Here is a 25,364-nt window from a genome sequence, read left to right as displayed (position 1 = left end):
TGCAAACTCTTCGCCCTATGAATTAATTACAGAGTCCATTCCTTATAGCCATGACACTGCCTTTCCCTTCAGAAACAATTAATTATTAATTCCTGTGCCTTCCAGGAAGTTCAAGATTTCACACTTTGGAGCAGCTAAAGCCATCCTGAAGAAGATCTCAGATACATCCAATTCTTTATCGTAAAAAGAGTTAAAAGATGATAATATGCTAAATCAGTATCCACCCAACCCTACAAAAATATATGCTTTTAAAAAAAAGAAATGATGGAGAAAAATAGCTCTGCTGTGACTGAATTCATTCTGCAAGGATTTGCAGAGTACCCAAAGCTACAGAACATTCTCTTCCTGATATTTCTTATAATCTACCTTTGGATCTTGTTAGGGAATTTGGGAATGGTTGTGTTGATCAGGTATAGTCCTCAGCTTGAGACCCCTATGTATTTTTTCTTGCAACATTTTTCATTAATGGATGCCTGTATAGCCTCAACTGTTGCTCCTAAGATGCTGCTGAACTTCATGGCAAAGAGAAAGACCATCACCTACGGGGGCTGCATTGTCCAGTTTTTCCTTTTTTGCATTTTTACAGATGTGGAAGCCTTCCTTCTGGCTATCATGGCAATTGACCGCTATGTAGCTATTCGCAAACCCTTGTCTTACACAGTTATCATGTCTAGATCCTTCTGTCTCTGGCTGCTTTGTGGAGCATATGCCGGGGGTGTCTTGAGCTCTCTCATTCATACCTGTGCATCGCTAAGGCTCTCTTATTGTGGAAGGAATTCCCTTAATCATTTCTTTTGTGACCTGGCTGCTCTGATGGCCCTTGCCTGTTCAGATACTTCCTTCAACCAGCTGCTGCTCTTCACCTTTGGCATCCTGGTTGAAGGCTTGAACACTGTGACTATTGCTGTCTCCTATGGCTTCATCATCATAGCAGTGGTCAAGATGCCCTCCTCAGGAGGCAGGCTGAAAACCTTCTCGACCTGTGCTTCCCACTTGACCACCTTTGCTTTGTTCCATGGCACCATCCTCTTTATGTACTTCCGACCCAAATCCCGCTTCTTCATGCTCACCGACAAAAAAATCTCAGTGTTTTACACGCTGATCATCCCCATGTTGAATCCTCTCATTTACAGTTTGAGAAATGCCGATGTAAAGGGGGCCTTCAAAAGATTGCTGAGGAAGACAATAAGCCCTCACTGATGGTCTTATTTTGGATAGCTGCTTCCCATCTTTCTCCCAAGGTGGTGCATATTCTTGTCTCCCAGCATTGTTTTATCTTCACAATATTATTATTATTATTATTATTATTATTATTATTATTATTATTATTATTTTATTGGATTTGTATGCCGCCCCTCTCCGTAGACTCTGGGCGGCTAACAACAATGGTAAAAACAACATGTGACAATCCAATACTAAAACAGCTAAAAACCCTTATTTTAAAACCAATCATACATACAAACATAGTAATATTAATAGCAATGGGAGGGAAGTTTGAAGGAGAAGGATCCTGAGTAAGCTTTGAACCGAATTGTCCATTGATAACTCAGCAAACTAATCACTTCATGAGGTAGTGATCTTGTGATCACTTGTGATCAACAGAATACTTCTATATAAATGGGGGTGTTGATCCAGGGGCTGAAGGAAAGATCTAAGGATATAACGATTTATTTAGCTTAAATGGTTTGGAAGCATTACTGCTTCAGACAGGAAGGCGGTGTGGAGAATGGTGAGGATGACAGAAAAGATCATTGATAATTCACTTCCTTCTATCCAGGACATAGCATATCAGCATTGCTTGAACAGGATACATAGGATTGTCTGGGACGCTACACATGCTCTTCATGACCTGTTTTCCTTGTTACCTTCTGGGAAGAGGCTTCGTGGCATCTGAAGCAGAACATCTACGTTCAGTCACAGTTATGTTCCATACAGTGTCAACCTTGTGAACTCTCAAATTTCCTCTTTCTGCTATGTGTTCAAAATGGACAGTGATTAATGTGTCTGAGTTTGTGCAGATATGTACTTTCTTTTGAGAGCAGGCAACAGAATTTCATTTTTAATATGGGTCAGTGTGCTCACTGTAAAAATGATAATAAAGGTTGTCTCATCTTATCTGCAAATTCCTCTTTCAGTTTATGTTGTGGTAAAAGGAATAAAACATTCAAATTTGCCATTCATCTTCAAAGATATCCTGCCTCAGTTCATAGCTGGTATTGATTTTTCAAAAATTAATCACTGATCCAAGATAATGATTTCTAACCAAATGACTAGTCTTCTTTGTAGGGAATTGGAAGTTTATAAAGACAAATGTAATAGAATAGCATTTTACCAAATGCAAAAGAATGTGTCTCATCCGTCAGAATACAGATTCTACCCGTTCTCACAAACCGGCAGTGGCGGTGGCAGGAAGCTCTGTCCATCTGTCCCGATGTCAGCACAGACACTCTGCACATGTGGAGAAGTGCTGTACGCAATTCCGTATCCAAATTAGTAGTGAAAGTAAGTGAATACCACTACCACTCTGTTAGTATAGATCAGTGTTTCCCAACCTTGGCAACTTGAAGTTATCTGGACTTCAACTCCCAGAAGTCCCCAGCCAGCATTCTGGGAGTTGAAGTCCAAATATTTTCAAGTTGCCAAGGTTGGGAAACACTGGTATAGATAACCAATCAGGGTGAAGAAGACTTCTGTACTATATTTGAGCTTGATCCATGGCTAGGTTAGATCAATATGATTTATTCTATCTAATAATTTCTATCTAATTTATTATCAGTTTTCTCAAAAGACACCCTACAAAATAATACTATAGAGGGATATAGCATTGCTTCCAGCTGTATGGATTCAGCTCCAGTGATCTTAGAAGCCGATGTCTTAGAAGAACTTGAACGATTAAAGATAAATAAGGCAATTGGTCCAGATGGCATCCACCCCAGAGTTCTTAAAGAACTCAGATCTGTCATTGCTACCCCCCTGACTGATTTGTTTAACCAATCCCTGTTAACAGGAGATGTTCCTGAGGATTGGAGAATGGCCAGTGTTGTGCCTATCCACAAGAAGGGCAGTAGAGAAGAAGCTGGTAACTACAGGCCAGTTAGTTTGACATCAGTTGTAGTTAAAATGATGGAGACTCTACTCAAAAAGAGGATAAATCAGCACCTAAAAAACAATAACTTATTGGACCCAAATCAGCATGGCTTTACTGAAGGCAAATCATGTCAGACTAATCTCACTGATTTCTTTGACTATGTCACAAAGGTGTTGGATCAAGGTGGTGCCGTGGATATTGCCTATCTGGACTTCAGCAAAGCCTTTGATACGGTTCCACATAAAGAGCTGATAGATAAATTAGTGAAGATTGGACTTAATCCATGGATAGTTCAGTGGATTTCAAGCTGGCTGAAGCATAGACATCAGACAGTTATTGTTAATGGCGAGTATTCTGAGCAGAGACAGGTTACAAGCGGTGTGCCACAAGGGTCTGTTCTGGGTCCTATTCTTTTTAATATGTTTGTGAGTGACATAGGGGAAGGTCTGGTAGGGAAGGTTTGCCTATTTGCCGATGACTCTAAAGTGTGCAATAGGGTTGATATTCCTGGAGGGGTCTATAATATGGTAAATGATTTAGCTTTACTAGATAAATGGTCAAAGCAATGGAAACTGCAGTTTAATGTTTCCAAATGTAAAATAATGCACTTGGGGAAAAGGAATCCTCAATCTGAGTATTGCATTGGCAGTTCTGTGTTAGCAAAAACTTCAGAAGAGAAGGATTTAGGGGTAGTGATTTCTGACAGTCTCAAAATGGGTGAGCAGTGTGGTTGGGCGGTAGGAAAAGCAAGTAGGATGCTTGGCTGCATAGCTAGAGGTATAACAAGCAGGAAGAGGGAGATTGTGATCCCCTTATATAGAGCGCTGGTGAGACCACATTTGGAGTACTGTGTTCAGTTCTGGAGACCTCACCTACAAAAAGATATTGACAAAATTGAACGGGTCCAAAGACGGGCTACAAGAATGGTGGAAGGTCTTAAGTATAAAACGTATCAGGAAAGACTTAATGAACTCAATCTGTATAGTCTGGAGGACAGAAGGAAAAGGGGGGACATGATCGAAACATTTAAATATGTTAAAGGGTTAAATAGGGTTCAGGAGGGAAGTGTTTTTAATAGGAAAGTGAACACAAAAACAAGGGGACACAATCTGAAGTTAGTTGGGGGAAAGATCAAAGGCAACATGAGAAAATATTATTTTACTGAAAGAGTAGTAGATCCTTGGAACAAACTTCCAGCAGACGTGGTTGGTAAATCCACAGTAACTGAATTTAAACATGCCTGGGATAAATATATATATCCATCCTAAGATAAAATACAGAAAATAGTACAAGGGCAGACTAGATGGACTATGAGGTCTTTTTCTGCCGTCAGTCTTCTATGTTTCTATGTTTCTATGTTTCTAATAGCTCCTAATGCTATTATCCCCCTCAACTTGATTAAATATCAAATGCTGTGTTTGAGACTGTTGCTTCAGAAAGAATCTCACCACCATTAAAGTGGCACTTGAATAAAAAGTGATATTAATGATCTGAGTGATCATTGGCAGGGCGAAGTGCAAATTAAACCGGGGAGAGAACTAATATGCAAATGAATCAAAGGAGAGGGAGACATGCTTTCCAAAGAGACAAGCAACAAAACCTACTCAGCGAAACCTATTAGATAGCATGATGGATAACTGGTCCATAACATTGCCTAAAGAAATGTCAGGTCTATTATTATTATTATTATTATTATTATTATTATTATTATTATTATTAATTAGATTTGTATGCTGCCCCTCTCTGAAGACTCGGGGCGGCTCACAACAACAAAACAGTACAAATCCAATAATTAAAACAATTTAAAACCCTTAATATAAAAAACAATCATACATCTCATACAAACCATACATAAAACGGAAACGGCCAAGGGGAATCAATTTCCCCATGCCTGATGACAGAGATGGGTTTTAAGGAGTTTACGAAAGGCAAGGAAGGTGGGGGCAATCCTAATCTCCGGGGGGGAGTTGATTCCAGAGGGTCGGGGCTGCCACAGAGAAGGCTCTTCCCCTGGGTCCCGCCAGATGACATTCTTTCATCGACGGAACCCAGAGAAGGCCAACTCTGTGGGACCTAACCGGTCACTGGGATTTGTCCGGCAGAAATTTGAGTTTTCTTGTCTACAAAGAATAACCAACTGATCATAATGGAATTCAGAGGCTGTTCAGGTGATAGAGGGAATCCCTGGAGGCTGGTTTTTCATGTGAGAGTCCTGAGACTTTTGAACAATTGTTCACAGAGGCAATCAGGGAGACCCACTCCTTGTTTAATTGCTGCAGCATAGGCTTCACATGCTATCATGCCTGCTTTCAAGTTGCCAACTAGCTCCAGTCATTTGCCATCATGTTGCATTTCACATATCATGGAATACCATGAGGTCCCACATGTAAATAGATCAGTCTGTCATAATATGATCTCTCTCTCTCTCTCTCTCTCTCTCTCTCTCTCTCTCACACACACACACACACACAAATATTGATGGGTATTATGATGGACTGGCTCTGAAGCAGGCCAGCGCTTTCTCAATGGTGGGATTCAAATAATTTAACAACCAGTTCGCCGAGGTCAGGTTGGTTGTTGTGGGAGGAATGGCCCAGCCTTGTCCTCCAGCTCTGCTGCACATGCAGGATGACCCTCCCATAACAGCAGTGAAGGGCTGCAAAATTTTTTACTACCACACTGTGGCCATGGCTTATTTTGTGGATGTGGCTTGCTGGCCATGTGTCTAAGAGGGAGTGGCTTTATGATCATGTGACTGGGGGGGTGGCTTAATGGTCATGTGACTGGCTTAAAGTCACATGACTGGCTTAAAGGTGGCCAACTTGACATCACACATGTCAAGCGTTTGGATTAGGGTTAGGGTGCCTGGCCTCTCCTTGCCTCAAAGAGATACAATTTTCCTATCATTTACTATTATTGAACATCCAAAATATACTACAGTGATCCCTCGATTTTCATGATCTCGATCTTCGCGAAACGCTATATCACGATTTTTCCCACCCGATGACGTCACTCTCTTCCTTCCTTTCTCATCTTCCTTTCTCTCTCTCTTTCTCTATGTTGCTTCTTCCTCTCTCACACTCTCTTCCTCCCTCTCTCATCTCTTTCTTTCCTTCTCTCTCTTTTCTCTATCTCTCCCCCTCTTGCTCTCGAGCAGCTGCCTAGCAGCTGATCTGCTCGGCAGCGCAGCAGCAGCGAGGAGCCGAAGATCCGGGGTTCCCCTTTCCGTGGGCAGCGATCTTCGGCTCCTCGCTGCTAGGAGGCCGAAGGAACCTTCCCTGGGTCTTCCCTGCCGCCCACGGAAAGGGGAAACCCGGATCTTCGGCTCCTCGCTGCAGCCGCGCGCCCCTCGCCTTCGCCTCGCCCGGCGGGCGAAGGAGGGCGCAGCTCCGGCCGCTCGTCTCGGAGCCGGTCGGCCTTGCTGGCCGCTTGCAGCCGAGCCTCGGCAGGGGAAGAGGTGGTGGCGCCGCGGCGAGCGAAGGCGAGGGGTGCGCGGGGAGCTGCCGGAAAGGAGGCGGGCGAAGGAGGGCGCCTGACCGCGCCACTCACCTTTCGGCTGTGTTGATTCTGGCTGCTCATCTTGCAGGGAGCCCCCAATTCTTCTCCCCCGTGTGACTTGAGCTTCTTGTGGGCCAGCCAATCGAGCCCTTCGTGGCGCCGCTTGGATTTGCAGGGGAATCCCCCCACCTGGTGCACGGGGGAGGGAGAGACCTCGACGTTCGGCGGGTTGCGGGGAGCATCCCCTCGCCGCTCCCGGCAATGTTTCTCGGCAGGGGAGGCCAACTCCGCGGCGACACGTCTCTCTCTTTGTGTGGGTGGGTGTTTGGAGCTCAGAACTCCGGTTTATAGTTGGGGAGGAAAGCTGTTTAAGCATTGAAACTATCACTTTCCGCCGACAGCCTGCGTGTATAATTTTAAACACCTATAGCTTTTATGGAGGGATGCAATATGTAGCACGTTCACGCGACCCCCGTGAGGCGGTGGGGAGAGGTGGTGGGGAGAAGCTCTCTCTTCCTCCCCCCCCAGAAAAAAGAAAGCAGCCCCAGCCAAAGACGCCCAGCGAGAAAGAGGCCTCCGCGCCGGACTTGTTGCTTCTGCCTGCCAAGAGAGCCGGGCGTGGGCAGCAGCCGAGAAAAGTCGGAGCCGGTCCGGTGCAGCAGGAAAGGGACGGAGAAGGCTCACTGGCAGCCCTTGCCCATCGCCGTGCCTTCGCTTCCCCCCCTCCCCCGCTGGATCCGGCAGCGTGCTGAGGGGAATTGCCGCGGACTGGAAAAACCGCCACCCTTCACCGGGAGTGCCGTTCGTGGCTCTCTCGGGCGAGGACTGAAGGGAGGGTCCGTGCGCGGCTGGCTGGGCGGCGATGCCAAGGCGGCCCAGGGTTTTTTGGGGCTGTTTTTCCCCCCTTTCGGCGGCTTTGGGAAGAACCTTGCCGGGTGATGCGGCGCTGAAGGCAACGCCACTCTGAGGAAACGGGGCTCTCTCGTGTGGCTCTCCGGTGTGTGTGCGCGCGTGCGGTTCTCCCGCTCCTGTGTGTCGCCGGCTCTGCGCGCTTTCAGCGGGGGCTGCCCTGCACTTCTTTTTGCTGCCCGAATGTCAGGAGTTCCCTCCGGCTCAGCGGGGGGGGGGTTGTTTTGAAGGGGGGGAGAGGCCGTGGGGCGGATGGGCAGTCAAAAAGGGCGGGTGAAGGAAGGTGCAGCGGCGAGGCGAAGGCAAGGGGCGCACGGCCGACCAGCTCCAAGGCGAGCGGCCGGAGCTGCGCCTTCCGTCGCCCGCCTCCTTTCCGGCAGCTTCCCCGCGCGCCCCTCGCCTTCGCCTCGCCGCGGCGCCACCGCCTCTTCCCCTGCCGAGGCTCGGCTACAAGCGGCCAGCGAGGCCGACCGGCTCCGAGGCGAGCGGCCGGAGCTGCGCCCTCCTTCGCCTGCTGGGCGAGGCGAAGGCGAGGGGCGCGCGGCTGCAGCGAGGAGCCGAAGATCCGAATTTCCCCTTTCTGTGGGCGGCGGGGAAGACCCAGGGAAGGTTCCTTCGGCCGCCTAGCAGATGATCTGCTCGGCAGCGCAGCAGCAGCGAGGAGCCGAAGATCGCTGCCCATGGAAAGGGGAAACCCGGATCTTCGGCTCCTCGCTGCTGCTGCGCTGCCGAGCAGATCAGCTGCTGGGCGGCCGAAGGAACCTTCCCTGGGTCTTCCCGGCCGCCCACGCAAAGGGGAAACCCCGGCTCCTCGCTGATGCCCGCAATGCAAACTCCACCATCTACGCATGCGCGGCCATAAAAAAAGGGCACGCATGCGCAGATGGTGTTTTTACTTCCGCAACCCTACATCGCGAAAAATCAATTATCGCGAGGGGTCTTGGAACGGAACTCTCGCGATAATAGAGGGATCACTGTATTTAATTTTATGTATATATGTCGTGTGTACATACATATTACACATAGGCACACAGAAATATACATTATCTACTATATAAACTGTATGTACACACATACACACATACACACACACACACACACACACACACATGCACAGCTCTTCTAAAATTATGCACATTCAAACTCATTTTCTGTGATAGAAAAAACATACCCAGAGCCCAGAAAGGGGGAAAAAGAAAATTTTTTTTTCTAGAGGTTCTGTGTACCTGACCAAAATTTTTCTAGCGGCTATGTGTACCTGACCATACCCATAGGAGCCCATCACTGCATGACGGCCAATCTGAACCTGCGTGAACCAGTTGTTAAATTCCCCCTCCTATCAAAGTGTATCCTGGACACTGTGCTGCAATGAAGAAATGGGCAATGGAGGAGTTGGCATGAGGGAAGGAGGAGGGAAAGGCGGCACTTACCACATTTGTAGCGACCCATCCCTGATACAGATGGGAAGTTTAACAACTAACCTCATGGTGCGACTGTAACAATTTGGAACTGAACACACTCAAAACCCTAGAAATGGTGGTAGATTTTAGGACAAACCCTCCCAGCCTACCAACTCTTACAATGCTAGACAACACAGTATCAACAGTAGAGACCTTCAAATTTCTAGGTTCTATCGTATTTCATGACCTACAATAGTTACCTAACATCAAAAATGTCATCAAAAAAGCCCGAGTGTTCTTTTTGCACCAACTCGGAAAGCTCAAATTGCTCAAAGAGCTGCTGATATAGTTCTACAGAGGAATCATTGAGTCTGTCATCTGCACCTCTATAACTGTCTGGTTCAGTTCTGCAACCCAACAAGAAAGACACAGACTTCAGAGAATAATCAGAACTGTAGAAAAAACAATTACTGCCAACCTGCCTTCCATTGAGGACTTGTATGTTGTACAAGTCAAAAAGTGGGCCGTGAAAATATTTACTGACCCTTCGCATTATGGACATAAGTTGCTTCAACTCCTACCCTCAAAACAATGCTATATAGTACTGCACAGCAAGATAACTAGACACAAGAACAGTTGTTTCCCAAATGCCATCACTCTGTCAAACAAATAATTCCCTCAGCACTGTTAAACTATTCACTAAGACTGCATTACTATTATTATTTGTCTTCTCATTGTTCCTATCACCCATCTCCTCTCGCTTATGACTGTATGGCTATAACTTGTTACTTGTATTCTTACAATTTATATTAATATTGATTGTTTTCTGTAGTAGGTGGAGCTAGCATCCAAGGATGAATTGACCTTGTCCATTAGCCAATGAGGACTGAGTATAAATATTGCCCTCCATCTTAGGTCCCCTCTCTTTCAACTCAGTCCTAGTCCAGAATGCATGCCTTTGCTTCCAAAGGAATTCCAGTCAAGGGGTTCTTATCTCCATCTCTCAATCTAATAATGAGTTTCCCTCCCCCTATGAGCTCCCCAACAACTCCTGCTTTTGGTTGGGTTGAAGGCAGTCTCGAGCGTCAATCCAGCTGTTGCTCATACCTCCAGCTGAAGGCCCGAAATTCTTCTACTTGCCAGCATTCCAGCTGTGAGAGGGAGGAAGAGGGATGTGGCCTAGCTTGGCGTGAACTACAAGACACATCTTAGTATGACTGGTTAAAGTTTCCTGAGGCAGTTAAATGATTGGACAAACTACTGCATTCCTTCCTACAGCCTATATTCCTCTCATCCTTCTGGCGCCACTAGCAAGTCCCTGGCTGACTGCCAAACAGTTGAAGCCCTGTGGCCTAGTGCGAAGCACTGACTGAGCTCCCCATGGGATTGCCTATCAGCTGGGCTGCTTGTTCTTAATGTTTGCTGCCTCGCAAGATGGACCTGGAATGGGCTTCCAATCACAGCGGCTCTATTCAACAGCAGTCCAAAGAAGCACCCATCAGATGTCTTCCTGAGATGATTGCTATCAGGATTGGCTCTGGCCTGTTAAAAATGCCACTGCATGCTCCCTTGAGCATGTCCTGCTCGCTTCAGTCAGTGGGAGACATTTTGAATTGCCTTTGTGACCGGTGGCCATTTTTGTTAAAACTGTGAATTATTCTAATATTTATAGATAGATTATATAATAGCATAACATAGTGGTTCTCAACCTGTGGTCTGCAGACCTTGGGAGGGGCAAGATGTCATCACAAGGGATCCGTGAAGGCTGGAAAAATTATGATATAATTTTTTTAAAAAAAATTCTTTATTGTTTTCACAAATGTTTATCACATGATTTGATTGGTTTTACAGATCATATCCACCTTCGTTACCTTTTGTGTATATCATTAATCCTTTTGCATCTTACATTCAATAATATACATTATACATTTATTTGTTTATTTCATTAATATATTACATTTTCTAGATAATAAAAAAGACATTTGCAAGGTATCTGTTATTTATTCTGTTTGTACTGATACTTTGTATTGTATTATTTTTAGGTTCTCTTTTGAATCCATTCATGCCATTTGTACCATGTTCGTTTCGATTCATTAATTTTGTTTCCCGTGATTGAATTTGTAATTTCATCCATTTCTACACATGTGTATATTTTATCTATTATTAAATTTTCTGTTGGAGTCTGTTCGTTTTTCCACATTTGCGCAATCGCTATTCTGGTTGCCGTATTTATGTGTGTTATGAGAAGAAGTGTTTGTTTAGAATAGTGTCTCTTCCAAATTCCTAGTAGCATACCTTCTGGGGTGTATTCTATTTCTTCTTTGGTAATTTCTATAAGCCATCTATGAATTGTTTTCCAAGTTTTTTGTATCTTAGAGCATGAGCACCACATGTGAAAAAAGATGCCTTTTTCCATTTTGCATTTCCAGCATGTATCTTGTAATATTGGATAAGTCTTTGCTAGCCTTGATGGGATATACCATCTTTGATTTAAATCTTGAGCTAAGCCAGCAATGGGTTCTAAATCCCATTGCTACCATGTTGCGCACATGCTTGCCTGCGCAGAATTGACTGTGGCGGGTGGGAAAAAGCCTCCTGCTGCCACCGCTATGTGTTGGTGGTCTTGAAGGTCTGTGGCCCTTGAAACACATTTTGTGGTCATGCGCCACAAGGTATTTAAAGGAAGTCCACGATGAAGAAAATGCTGAGAAGCACTCGTGTATCATATTTACAAACTTCTGATTTTTACTATCCATAGTGATAAAGGTTTTTGATCCTGTGATGTGTAAAAACCATAATTTTGATTTAAGGTTACCAGGAACCTTCTCTTTGCTTATTGCTAGCAAGTAAATTATTCTTCTCGTTGATGGTCTTTGGAAATGGCAGTGCAAGAAATGAAGTTGTCCATTAAATGTATCTAGGATTATTCCCTTTCCAAACCAATATATGACCAAGAGATTTTGACATGGCATCTTTCACCTCCTTGTTCCTCAGGCTGTAGATCAAAGGATTGAGCATGGGGATCACGACCGTGTAGAACAACGAGGCCCATTTGTCTTGGTTGATGGAATAGCTGGAACTGGGCCGCAAGTATATGAAGAGTATTGTCCCGTGGTATATCCCAACAGCTGTCAGGTGAGAAGCACAGGTGGAAAATGCTTTGTGCCTGCCCTCAGCGGAGCCCATTCTCAAGATTGTAGCCAAAATGTAAACATAGGATACAAGAATCATTCCAATGCTGCTGGCTTCAATAAAGCCAGCAATGACAATCATCACTATTTCACTGATGTATGTATCGGAGCAGGAGATCATTAAGAGTGGAGGTATGTCACAGAAGAAATGATTAATAATATTTGACCGGCAGAATATAAGTAGAAATGTTGAGGAAGTATATACTATTGTATCCATTAGGCATATACAATATGCAACAACAATCATTTGATGGCAGACCTTATTGGACATTATAGCAGGATATAGGAGAGGATTGCAGATGGCCACATATCTGTCATAGGCCATCATGGTCAACAAAACACAGCCTGTATCTCCAAATGTACCAATCAGAAAGAGCTGCGTCACACAGGCACTGAATGAAATTCTTTTTCCTCCAACCAACAAGTCAATCAGCATTTTTGGAGAAACGGTTGAAGAGCAGCAGAGATCAACAAAGGAGAGGTTGCACAGGAAGTAATACATAGGTTTATGAAGTTGGGGTTTAGTGGCAATCAACAGAATCATCCCCAGATTCCCTAAAACAGTGGTGGCATAAACCAGGAGGAAAATTGTAAAAAGTATAAACTGCATTTTGGGATCGTCTGTGAATCCCTGAAGAATGAATTCAGTAATGACAGATTTATTTTTGTTATCCATGATTGTTCTCTGGATTCACTGGGTTCAAGATATTAGGTCATCCTGAAATACCTTTCTGATCCTTTGTTAGGGAAAAGAAAATTGCATTATTCAGGGCTTCATTCATTTTCTCTCTTCATAAAACAACTGGACACTTTTTCAAGATTTTATCATATCTACTACAGTATATCACTTATATTTTATTTATTTATTTATTATTTAGATTTGTATGCCGCCCCTCTCCGCAGACTCGGGGCGGCTCACAACAAAGTGAAAAAACAATCTACAACAAATCTAAATTACTGTTTAAAAATATTTAAAAGACCCCATTTTCTAAACACACATACATACAAACATACCATTCATAAATTGTATCTGCCTGGGGGAGATGTTTCAGTTCCCCCATGCCTGATGACAGAGGTGGGTGTTAAGGAGCTTACGAAAGGCAAGGAGAGTAGGGGCAGTTCTAATCTCCAGGGGGAGTTGATTCCAGAGGGCCGGGGCCACCACAGAGAAGGCTCTTCCCCTCGGGCCCGCCAACCGACATTGTTTAGTTGACGGGACCCGGAGAAGGTCTACTCTGTGGGACCTAATCGGTCGCTGGGATTCGTGCGGCAGCAGGCGGTCTCGGAGATATTCTGGTCCAGTGCCATGAAGGGCTTTAAAGGTCATAACCAACACTTTGAATTGTGACCGGAAGTTGATCGGCAACCAATGCAGACTGCGGAGTGTTGGTGAAACATGGGCATACCTAGGTAAGCCCATGACTGCTCTCGCAGCTGCATTCTGCACGATCTGAAGTTTCCGAACACTTTTCAAAGGTAGCCCCATGTAGAGAGCATTACAGTAGTCGAACCTCGAGGTGATGAGGGCATGAGTGACTGTGAGTAATGAGTCCCGGTGCACCAGGCGAACCTGGGCAAATGCCCCCCTCACCACAGCTCTAATGTGAGTTGTGGATCGAGGAGGACGCCCAAGTTGCAGACCCTCTCTGAGGGGGTCAATAATTCCCCCCCCCCAGGGTAATGGAAGGACAGATGGAATTGTCCTTGGGAGGCAAAACCCACAGCCACTCCGTCTTATCTGGGTTGAGTTTGAGTCTGTTGACACCCATCCAGGCCCCAACAGCCTCCAGGCACTGGCACATCACTTCCACCGCTTCGTTGACTGGACATGGGGTGGAGATGTAAAGCTGGGTATCATCAGCGTACTGATGATACCTCACCCCATGCCCTTGGATGATCTCACCCAGCGGTTTCATGTAGATATTAAATAGCAGGGGGGAGAGGACCGACCCCTGAGGCACCCCACAAGGGAGAGACCTCGGAGTCGACCTCTGGCCCCCCACTAACACTGACTGCGACCGACCGGAGAGGTAGGAGGAGAACCACTGGAGAACAGTGCCTCCCACCCCCAACCCCTCCAGCCGGTGCAGAAGGATACCATGGTCGATGGTATCGAAAGCCGCTGAGAGGTCAAGAAGCACCAGGACAGAGGATAAACCCCTGTCCCGGGCCCGCCAGAGATCATCCATCAATGCGACCAAAGCAGTTTCCGTGCTGTAACCGGGCCTGAAACCCGACTGCTGGGGACCTAGATAATCGGCTTCTTCCAAGGACCGTTGGAGCTGGAGTGCCACCACCTTCTCGACAACCTTCCTCATAAAGGGAAGGTTGGAGACTGGCCGGTAGTTATTAAGTACGGCTGGGTCCAGGGAAGGCTTCTTGAGGAGGGGGCACACAAGCGCCTCTTTATAGGATGATGGAAAGGATCCCCTCCCCAAGGAAGCGTTGATAATCTCCTGGACCCAGCTCCGTGTCACCTCCCTGCTGGCCGAGACCAGCCAGGAGGGACACGGATCCAGTAAGCAGGTGGCGGAACTCACAGCTCCAATGGCCTTGTCCACTTCATCAGGTGTCACCAGATCAAACTCTTCCCAGACAGGTGGACAAGTACGGGCCCCAGTCACCTCGACTGACTCGTTGTCAGCCGACTCTGTTTTCCAATTGGAGTCGAGGTCCGCCCGAATCTGAGCGATTTTATCAGCGAAAAACATGTTAAAATCCTCGGCAGTCCTCTGTAAGGGCTCCCCAACTCCCCCCTGGTTAAGAAGGGAGCGGGTCACCCTAAACAGAGCGGCCGGGCGGGATTCCGCTGATGCAATCAAGGCGGCATGATACGCGCATCTTGCCGCGTTGAGCGCCACTTTGTAAGTCTTAATAAAAGCTCTTACAAGTGTTTGATCGGATTCAGACTTGCTCTTCCTCCATCGCTTCTCTAGACGTCTCTTCTGGCGTTTCAACTCCCGGAGCTCCTCGTTGAACCATGGAGCTCTACGGGGTCTAGCGCCACGGAAAGGTCGCAAAGGCGCAATCTGATCAAGAGCCTCCGCTGCAGCCTTGTTCCAGGCTTCCGCAAGAGACTCCGCTGAACTGTGGACGGGTGCATCTGGAATAACCCCAAGCGCCATCTGAAAGCCCTCTGGGTCCATCAGGCGTCTGGGGCGGAACATCTTAGTTGGTTCCGCCTCCCTGCGGGGAAGGATTGGAGCCAGGAAGTCAAGCCGTAGTAGAAAATGGTCTGACCATGACAAAGGCAATATTTCTAAGCCCCTTAGTCTCAGACCATTACTCAATTGCTCAGAGAGGAATACCATGTCGGGTGCGTGCCCTCCCTCGTGAGTCGGACCCTGTATTACTTGAGTCAGGTCCATGGCTGTCATGGTGGCCATGAACTCCTGTGCCAGTCCAGAGGCTTCGCCGAGTGACGGCAGGTTGAAGTCCCCCAAGACAATAAGTCTGGGGAACTCCACTGCCAACCCGGCTACCTCCTCGAGCAGCACAGGCAGGGCTTTTGACACGCAGCTGGGAGGCAGGTACGTGAGAAACAAGCCCACCTGAACGCCTAAGTCCAGCTTCATCAAGAGAGATTCGCAACCCGCAATCTCTGGAGCAATGAGTCCACGTAGGCAAAGGCACTCCCTGGCTATAATAGCCACTCCTCCCCCCCTTCCCTGGGGTCGAGGTTGATGCCATATCTGAAACCCAGCTGGGCAAATTTCAGAGAGAGGAACTCCTCCCTCTGGGCCCAGCCAGGTTTCAGTAATACATGCCAGGTCGGCCTCCTCATCCAGGATTAGATCCCGGATGAGGAGAGCTTTATTTACCACCGACCTGGCATTAAGCAGCAGCAACCTGAGCCCAGGGCCAGAATTACACTCATCACCAGTACCCAAGGTTGAGCTCACAGAGCCAGAACAAGGGATCGTTATTACGCAATGATCCCTCGTTCCCCTGGAACGGCTAACTCTGTGGCCCCCGCCATATCTGCCTCTCCCCAGCAACACCGGGATGTTCTGACCCTCTGTCCCCCCAGAGATAGGTACCTCCCCCCCTCCCGCCTCTCCAGCGCCAGGTGGGCCAACTATGTTACTTGCATCCTTCCCATTCATTTCACCCATATTGTAACCCCATCCATCCCATCCATCCCATCCATACCAATCATTCACTCCATACATACTACACCCTCCCCAATTGTCCATCATTAACCCCCCCCAATAATTTAGTTAAAAGTAAATCAATTTATAGTTAAAAATACTAAAAATTAAAATACTAACAAAGGTAATAGATACACATAAAAATATAAAATATATAAAATATGGATAATAATGTAATAATTTAGTTAATTAAAATGAATCCAATCTAATCAGTAGTGTATAAAGTGTATATATATAGAATATAGGAATATAGGAATTTGGTTATCAGCAAGGTCGTATCAGTTCTCAGTTACTAAGTTCTGGATTAATAGTATGTTCTATGTCCCCGAAAAAAGGCAAAAAAGAGGGGGTTTGGGGTAGGGGAATGTCCCAGTCCTGGATAAGTCGTCTCCTCTTGATGTTGCACGATTCTGCCTCTGGCTCCTTGGTTCCGCCCAGGACCCCCGGCTCTCGCCAAACGTTCATTCCACAGCTCCAGACACTCACAATACAGCCTCGGCGTCGCCCCGACATCCTCCTCACCTCCTCTCCCCTCGCAGACCTCGTTTTCAGTTCCTCTCTCCTCACAGACCTCGTTCCCAGCGACGACAGTCGGTCCGGCCTCTCCACGCTGGCCCTTCGATCGGCAGACCCTCCGGCACTGGGCGCTCCCACCAACAGCGCACCAGCGTCCCTGGCCCACCTCCAACATCTCCAGCCAGGACAATCCAGGACACTCGCCTCTCATTCTCTCACTCCTCAGCCAGCACAATCCAGGACACTCGCCTCTCATTCTCTCACTTCTCACTCCTCACTCTCCTGCCTCTCGTTCTTTCCGCCTTCCGTCTTCCATGCAGGTCAGTTCGCTGTGGCGGCCACCATTTTCCGCAGCCCAGCTGATCAGAGTCCGACTCTTCCGTGGCCAGCAAAGTTCTTAATTATCACCCAAGAGTGTCAAATGGGGGACTTATATCATATGATAGCAATATAACTTTTATTATATAGAGTAATACATTAAAAAAACCTAGTTAATGAAAATTCAATATGAAGTATGTTATATACAAACTCATTTACACAGTGCCATGTAAGTGAAAGCTACAGAATAATATACCACAATGTCAGCAATGTTGCTGTAAACTATATGTTGGACCATAGTGTATTTCTAGCTGCTAGCATCTCTGATCTACCCTCTCTAATTTAGAAACCTTCCATTATATTCTGGAAAATGCTAGATTCCTGTTCAGTTCACTTCCTTTTTCAATAGAGGAGGAATTGACCGGAAATACAGAATTTCCCACCCAATTCATTTTCCCCTTTTCATTGTTTAGGGTCTAAATTTTAGATTTATTCAGCCCCTGCAAGAGTCCTTATTTCAGTTGCTCTTAACATTTCACAAACCTGGAATTCATAAATAATCTGAAGAGGTTCAGAATTCATAAATAATCTGAAGTTTCCTTCTTAATGGCTTTAGGTGATGTATAGGAGAGAGGACAAATATTTATTAAATTAGCATTAAAAGAAGACCGATATAAAATAAAATTAAATATTAGCATTCAAAGGCCATGGGTAAAATATTTGCTAAATAAAATGGTACCCAAAATAAACCTTGCAGGACAATTCTGAAATGATATAGATATATATCAATGTACTGTAATTTCTGGAAGCACTAAATCGGAGGAGTTGATGAACGCTATAAAAAGCTATAGAAATATGTTATCTATAGCAACTGAGCTGCATTTTTCCTATGTGTCTGCTGATATGATTTTTGCATGTGTGAACAAAGTTCTGAGCCTGACCCCAGGTACAGAAGAATCATGATAATGCTTTAAAAAAACAACAACACAAAAAACTGAAATAGTTTGCTTCTTGAATATTTTAGTGGCACACAGCATAGTTCCCTCTAAGCTGAGCAGTGAGCAATCGCTCACTTAAAAATCATCGTCAACTCAGAGTTTTCCAAACCTGCGCAGAAGCCGAGAGGGAAAGAGTGAGAGGGAAAGTGTGAGAGAGAGGAAGAGAGGAAGAGAGAGAAACAGATAGAAAAAAGAGAGGAAGGAAAAGAGAAAGAAAAAGAATGGGAGTAAGGAAGAGAGAAAGAAAATCAAAATCTAGTTTGAAACTAGCTCAACTATTTAAGTGGCATTTTGATATTGATAGAGTTGCCCTATTATGAGCTCACTGTTATAGACACCCAGTACAGTATTTTATTTTGAAATTCTCTGAGGCAAAACAGGGTGGGTTTTTTGTTTGTTTGTTTGTTTGTTTGTTTGTTTGTTTATTTATTTATTTATTCTGTGCCGCCCAGTCCCAAAGGGACTGCCGCTCAGACACTATACTTTTCCGCCCACCCCAAAAAAAAATTAGAGGGAACATTGGCACACAGTATAGAATATAAAAACTATTAAAATATATTATATATGAAATATATGGACAGTTACTATTACTATCAATATGCAGTGTGTAATGGCCAAAAGTCTAGGGAGAGCCTATTTGGTCTAGTGGTTAAAGCCACCAAGCTAAAAATTAGGAGACTCTGATATCTAGTCCTGCTTTAGGTATGAAAGCTGGCTGGGTGACTTTGGGTTAGTAACTCACTCAATGAACAATGAGAGGCTTGGGCACAAACGGATGGGTCATTTCTTGTTCTAATCAGTGGAACAACACACTCCATTGAGTGATCTGGGAAAAAAAGCATACACTGTATCTGCAGGAAAAATAAAGGTTAGGAAAGGCAAAGTTAAGCACTGATATAAATCTTTTTCTAAATTAACATACCTGGAATTAAGGCAGTGCCTTCTTAGCTTTTACAACATTGGTAAATAAGGGCAGAGATCTTAAATGTCTTTTCAATCCAGCTGGGATAATATCCCTCATGCATTTCAATACCCCAGATCCTGCAGATAAGTGGTTGCATTTTCACACTTTCTTGTGATAGTTTTAATTGGAGGAATCTTAAAGTAAAATGTAAAATCATGGTTTTTTGATGGCTGTAGAATTAAATTCCGCTCTAATGTTATTTGTACACATAGCACGTCTCCATGATCCTACTAATGACTGACTTATGACCAGTCACTTAAAGATCGTTTAAAGTAGGAAGGAACCTATTTTAGGGGTAGTTATACTGATGGTCACTCCTCCTTCTCCAGGCACCTGACTGGACTTTGGGCATTTGGCAACTGGGCTGTTTTACAGCTTTTTGCAGTCTCCTGCAGCCATATGAAACATTTTCCAACTGTTTTCCTGAAATTGGCATTTCCCCCCCAGTTTTTGGCAAAATTGCACCCATAGTGAACTATTCTAGCGGGTAACTTAATGAGTGCTGCAAAAAAAGGACATAAAATCATGGATGTAACACCCAGAAAGCAAAGGTGCTAAAGCTCTGAAGTCTAACATCAAACATTGGAACTGAGCATGGGGGGCTGGTTCATGGAATTGGAAACAACCAAGAAACTTATGTGATTTATTTTCCAAACAATTAATCCAGGTCCAGATCAAGAAACTGAACAGGATATACAGTATGTCATGGAAGTGAGCACACCACCTCTCATTTTGTAAATATTTAAGTATATATTTTCATGTAACAACATTGATGGAATGACACTTTGCTACAATGTACAGTATTGAGTTTAGAGCTTGTATAAATGTGCTGTCCCCCCAAAATAACATAATACACAACCATCAATGTCTAAACTGCTGGCAACAAAAGTGAGTACACCCCTAAATGATAATGTCCAAATGGGGCTCAAGTAGCAATTTCCCCTCCCTGATGACTCATTTGTGGAATAAGGTATCATGTGTGAAGGGGGAGCAGATGTGTTAAACTTGGTGTTATCACTCTTACCCTCTCATATTGTTCACTGGAAATTCAACATGGTACCTCATGGCAATGAACTCTCTGAGGATCTGAAAAAACAAATTCTTGCTCTACAGAAAGATGGCCTAGGCAAATCAGGGGTAGGCAAAGTTGGCTCTTCTATGACTTGTGGATTTCAACTCCCAGAATTCCTGAGGCTATCATGCTAGCAGTTGAAGTTGAAGTCCATGTGTCATAGAAGAACCAACTTTGCCTATCCCTGGCCTAGGCTATAAGAAGATTGCCAAGACCCTGAAACTGAGCTGTAACACGTGAACTAAGACCATACAGCAGTTTAACAGGACAGATTCCACTCAGAACAGGCTTCACCATGGTCAACCAAAAAACTGAGTACCAATGCTCAGTGTCCTATCCAGAGGTTGGCTTTGGGAAATAGATGTATGAGTGCTGCCAGCATTGCTGCAGAGTTTGAAGAGGTGGGAGGGTCAGTCTGTCAGTGCTCAGACTATACGCCGCATGCTACATCAGATTGGTCTGTAGGGCTGTCATCCAAGAAATAAGCCTCTTCTAAAGATGATGCACAAGAGAGCCCGCAAATTCTGCTTGTCTGGTTTGCTGCAGACAAGCAGGCTAAGGACATGGATTTGTGGAACCATTCCTGTGGTCATATGAGACCAATATAAACTGGGGGACTACAATTCATTGAGGGAACCATGTACTGTGACATATTGAAGCAGAGCACAATCCCATCCCTTTGGAGACTGGCCACAGGACAGTATTCCAATGTGATAAGGACCCCAAACACACCTCCAAAATGTCCATTGCCTTGCTAAAGAAGCTGAGAGTAAAGATGATGGGCTGGTGAAGCATATCTACAGATCTAAACCCTATTGAATATTTCTGAGGCATTGTGAGAAGGAAAGTGGAGGTGCGCAAGATCTCTAACGCCCACCAGCTCCATGATTTTGTCATTGAGGAGTGGAAGAGGACTCCAGTGGCCACCAGTGAAGCTCTGGTGCACTCTATGCCCAAGAGGGTTAAGGCAGTGCTGGAAAATAATGGTGACCATATAAAATATTAACTCTTTGGGCCCCATTTGGACATTATTACTTAGGGGTGTACTCACTTTTGTTGCCAGCAGTTTACACATTAATAGTTGTGGGTTGTGTTATTTTGAGGGGACAGCACTGTTATACAAGCTCTAAATTCAATACTGTACATTGTAGTCAAGTGTCATTTCTTCAGTATTGTTACATGAAAAGGTATACTTAAATATTTAGAAAATGTGAGGGGGGGTGTACTCACTTCTGTGACATACTGTATATGGGTGTGGAGAGCCTTTACTTGGTATGTTCTTCTAGTGAAAGTGAATCTGGGACTATATATCATTCTTTATATCCACGAAATAATCTTAGAGTTAGAGAATTTTAACTTTGCAAATAATGCAATTTATGGCTAAATTTAAAAACAAAAACCCTGAAGTAATTGGTTTACTTTATTTTGAAGTGCTTATGATTTGACAAATACACAATCAATAACAATCTTTAATTTTAAGATTTGAAATGGTATAATATTATACATGCTTCCAATCTTGTGATTTTTAAAGAGTTTGTGGTTTCTCCCATAAATTATTTTGATTTAAGACTTCTTTTGTTAATAGACTGAGGTTAAACTACTGTTAAACTACTATTTTTTATGGCTGCAGATTGTGGGAAGAAACAAAAAGAGTGAACCAGTAGGAAGTGCCAAGTGAAATTGAAATGGTGGCCTTTGGCAGAACGGGATTTGTATTGGCAAATTATATTTAAATAGCTTATGCCTTTTATTGAGAATATTCACAGGATTGAGGAAATTTCATGTAGAGTTGAAAGACAAGAACTAAAAAAACAAAAAACAAAATGTATGTCCTCCCCCCAATTTCTATATTTTCTATTTTTAAAAAAATGGTAGAGATTATTATTAAGTTGCCTATTAAATTTTGTAGGGCCACATCCTTTAAAAACTCACATATCCCCAATCTGATTTTAACATAACTTCTAGATTGATCTTTTGTATGGACTTCTACCCTGCACCCCAAATGGACACCATTTCAAGTCATTGAAAAATAAAGATTCTCCCTTTCAAAAGCCATATATGGCCAAGAGATTTTGACATAACATCTTTCACCTTCTTGTTCCTCAGGCTGTAGATCAAAGGATTGAGCATAGGGATGACAACCGTGTAGAACATAGAGGCCCATTTGTCTTGGCCCATGGAATAGCTGGAACTGAGCTGAAAATACATGAAGAGTATTGTCCCTTGATATATCCCAACAGCTGTCAGGTGAGAAGCACAGATGGAAAATGCTTTGTGCCTTCCCTCAGCAGAGTCCATTCTCATGATTGTAGCCAAAATGTAAACATAGGAACAAGAGTCATCCCAATGCTGCTTGTTTCAACAAAGCCAACAAAGGTAAATACAGTAAAACAATCTCACTAATATATGTATCGGAACAGGAGAGCATTAGAAGTGGAGGCACATCACAGAAGAAGTGATTGATAACATTGGAGCTACAGAAAGATAGCCGGAATGTACAGGAAGTTTGTATCAATGTTCCCTCTAATTTTTTTCCGGGGTGGGCGGAAAAGTATAGTGTCTGAGTGGCAGTCCCCTTGGGACTGGGCGGCATAGAAGTACAAACAAACAAACAAATAAACAAACAAATAAATAAAATAAATCCCTTCTTTTTTATTAAAAGAAATTAATAATAAAACAAAACCAAACTCTATTACTATTAAAACTAAAACAACTAGCAAATCCAAAAACATAACTATTAATAAAAACAGGTGAGGGCTGGGGTTTTTTTCTCTGTTATTATTTAAGTGCTTTTACCATATGCTTTAAATCAAGAGTCACTTCTCTCTCTGTTTCTCTCTCTTTCCCTTCATTCTCTGCCTCAATCATCTTCTAATTTCTCTTTTTTCTCCCCTTTATTCTATCATTTCTCTCTCTCTCTCTTCCTACCACTCCTCTCTCTCTCTTGCTTTCTTCCTCTCTCTCACTTCCTTCCTATCTTCTCTCTCTTTCACTCTCTCTCTCTCCCTTCCTTTCTTTCCTTCTCTCTTCCTTCCACTTTTTTCTCTTTCTATCTCTCTTTTCCTTCCTTCCACTCTTCCCCTCCCTCTCCCTCTCTTTCTCCCTCTCTCCCTTTATATTTATCTCTTCCTCCCTTCCTCTCTTCCTCCCTTTCTCTCTCCCTCTCGTTCAATTTTCTCTCCCTTCCTTCCCTCCCTCCCTCTTTCCTCTCCACTTCTCTTTCCCTCCCTCTCTTTCCCTTCTTTCTTTCCACGTCTCCGGGGGAAGCCGGCTTTGCTGACCTGCACAAGGCTCAAGCCAGCTGCCTGGGAAAGCCCTGTGCCGGCCAGGAAAGCTGGCTTTCCGGGAAAGCAGCACGCTTTTCAAATGCGCTGCTTTCCTGCAACTCTTTCCTGGACGGGGGGGGGAGGCCACTCCCCCCCCCCAGGAAAGAGGTGCAGGAAAGCAGCGTGTTTAAAAGGCGTGCTGCTTTCCCAGAAAGCCGGCTTTCCTGGCTGGCACAGGGCTTTCCCGCCGCTCCCCCCCGAAAACACAACGGAGGTCCAGGATGACAGGCAGGGCGAAGCGGGGTGAAGCAATGGGAGGCTCAAGTAGGCAGCCTCTGTGCTTTTCTTTCAATGGGAGAGTAGGAGAGGGGGCGGATCAGGTGGGCGGGGGGCAGCGCTGAGAGGCCAGGGGCATGAGGGGGCCGGAAACACAGTGGGGAGGCAGGGGTGGCCGCGGCTCCCTTTCCTTCTACTGCCGGTGCCTCCTCACCCCTCCGCGGGTTGGCAGGGGGATGGGGAGTGCACGCCCATGGAAAAGGGTGTGCGGGGGTGGGGTATTTTGGGGCACGTGCGTGCTCACGCGCGCAGCTTACGGGGAACGCTGGTTTGTATCATTGAATCTAGCAGGACTGTAAAGTAGATAACAGAGACAATTTTCTAGCAGGCCTTTTTGGACATTACTCTTGCATAGAGGAGAGGATTGCAGATAGCCACATATCTGTCATGGGCCATCACAGCCAACAAATACAGTAGTATGATTGTTTACAATATTAATCTGCACTGCACACAATTAATATATAATAATCCTCAAAAGAATGATAGCACAGAAGTCCAGCATTAGAACAGTTGTACAAATATATTAATTTTCACTAGTATCCTTCTTCTTTAGAAACAACAATTATGAAACAAAGCCATTTATTACCAAGTGTTTTTCTCAGGGCATGGGAAAAGGGGATGGAATGCTGAGAGAGAGCTAATTTGCATACTGGCATGTGGTCAGTTTTGGCAGTTGGAAGATAGAATTCTTAGGGATTCGTGTGCTGAATGTTGGTGAATCTGCATCATAGAGAGCAGATGTATAGAGAAATATAGTTATACTGTCAAGTTGTTTATTTGTGTAAATATAAAACCAGTTTAATGAGAAAAGAACTAAAAACATAAGTTTTATATTGGAGTCATTGTATTGTATACTCTAATATACAACAAAGCATGGTTTTGCTATGAAGAATCTCTGCTGTATGAAGTGAAGAATATCACTTATAACAATAAATAACATAGAAATCCAACATAATGGGTTACGAGCACAGATAACCAGATGCCCAGAATGTTCTTCATTAAAGTTTAATAATAAAAAAAGAACAAAAAATCCCTGTGGAGAAGACAGTTGAAGGCTGTGGCAGTTGGTGATGTTAACTGCAGTAGCTGGAATTTGACAGTTGGCAGCATGAGGAGAAAATTTAAAGGCACAGTATTGAAGGTGCAAATTTTTCTCTGAAGATTTATCAGAATGGCTGGGGATATGATACAAAAGCCACTAATCTGCAAATTGAATTGAGAAAATTACAGTTCATGGTGTATAAAAGTGAAATTATTATTGGAGTCTGAAGGCTTATGGTATCATATTGAGCAAGATCAAGAAGATTGTGAAGCCAGAAGGAAATACAATGGAGAAAACACCAGAGCTAAATTGTTGCTGGTTATGAACATAGAAGATTCAATTTTGTTCAGAATTCAAGATATACCAACAGCAAAATTAATTTGGAAAACATTTGAAAATTTATTTGTAAGGCCATCTGTAAGCAAGAGGCTTTTTCTGAGGAGAATGTGGTATCAGATAAAGATGAAACCTGACACAAGCATGATAAATCATTAGACAACATTGAAAAGACTGTGTGTGAGCTGAAAAAAAAAAGCACAAATAGATGAAGAGGAGCAGGTTGCAGTGATGCTAAGGTCAGTGGAAACCATAGTCAGTATTCTTGAAAACTTGCCA

General features: G+C 44.3%; 2 protein-coding genes and 1 pseudogene across 2 annotated transcripts; 1 reads left to right on the top strand and 2 right to left on the bottom strand.

Moving 5' to 3' along the window:
- Positions 1-261: 261 nt before the first annotated feature.
- Positions 262-1,200, top strand: LOC139167438 (olfactory receptor-like protein OLF1). The gene has a single exon (XM_070751917.1). It carries the CDS (start codon positions 262-264, stop codon positions 1,198-1,200), a length of 939 nt encoding a protein of 312 aa, XP_070608018.1.
- A 10,602-nt stretch (positions 1,201-11,802) lies between these two features.
- Positions 11,803-12,771, bottom strand: LOC139167341 (olfactory receptor 5AR1-like). The gene has a single exon (XM_070751840.1). The coding sequence runs from the start codon at positions 12,760-12,762 to the stop codon at positions 11,803-11,805; it is 960 nt and encodes a 319-aa protein (XP_070607941.1). The 5' UTR covers positions 12,763-12,771.
- Positions 12,772-22,124: 9,353 nt separating this feature from the next.
- LOC139167255 (olfactory receptor 5AR1-like) lies at positions 22,125-24,112 on the bottom strand (annotated as a pseudogene).
- Positions 24,113-25,364: the final 1,252 nt, after the last annotated feature.

This window comes from Erythrolamprus reginae, chromosome 1, assembly GCF_031021105.1.
Source record: "Erythrolamprus reginae isolate rEryReg1 chromosome 1, rEryReg1.hap1, whole genome shotgun sequence".
Classification (NCBI taxonomy): domain Eukaryota; kingdom Metazoa; phylum Chordata; class Lepidosauria; order Squamata; family Dipsadidae; genus Erythrolamprus; species Erythrolamprus reginae.
This window is presented reverse-complemented; position numbering and strand designations above follow the sequence as displayed.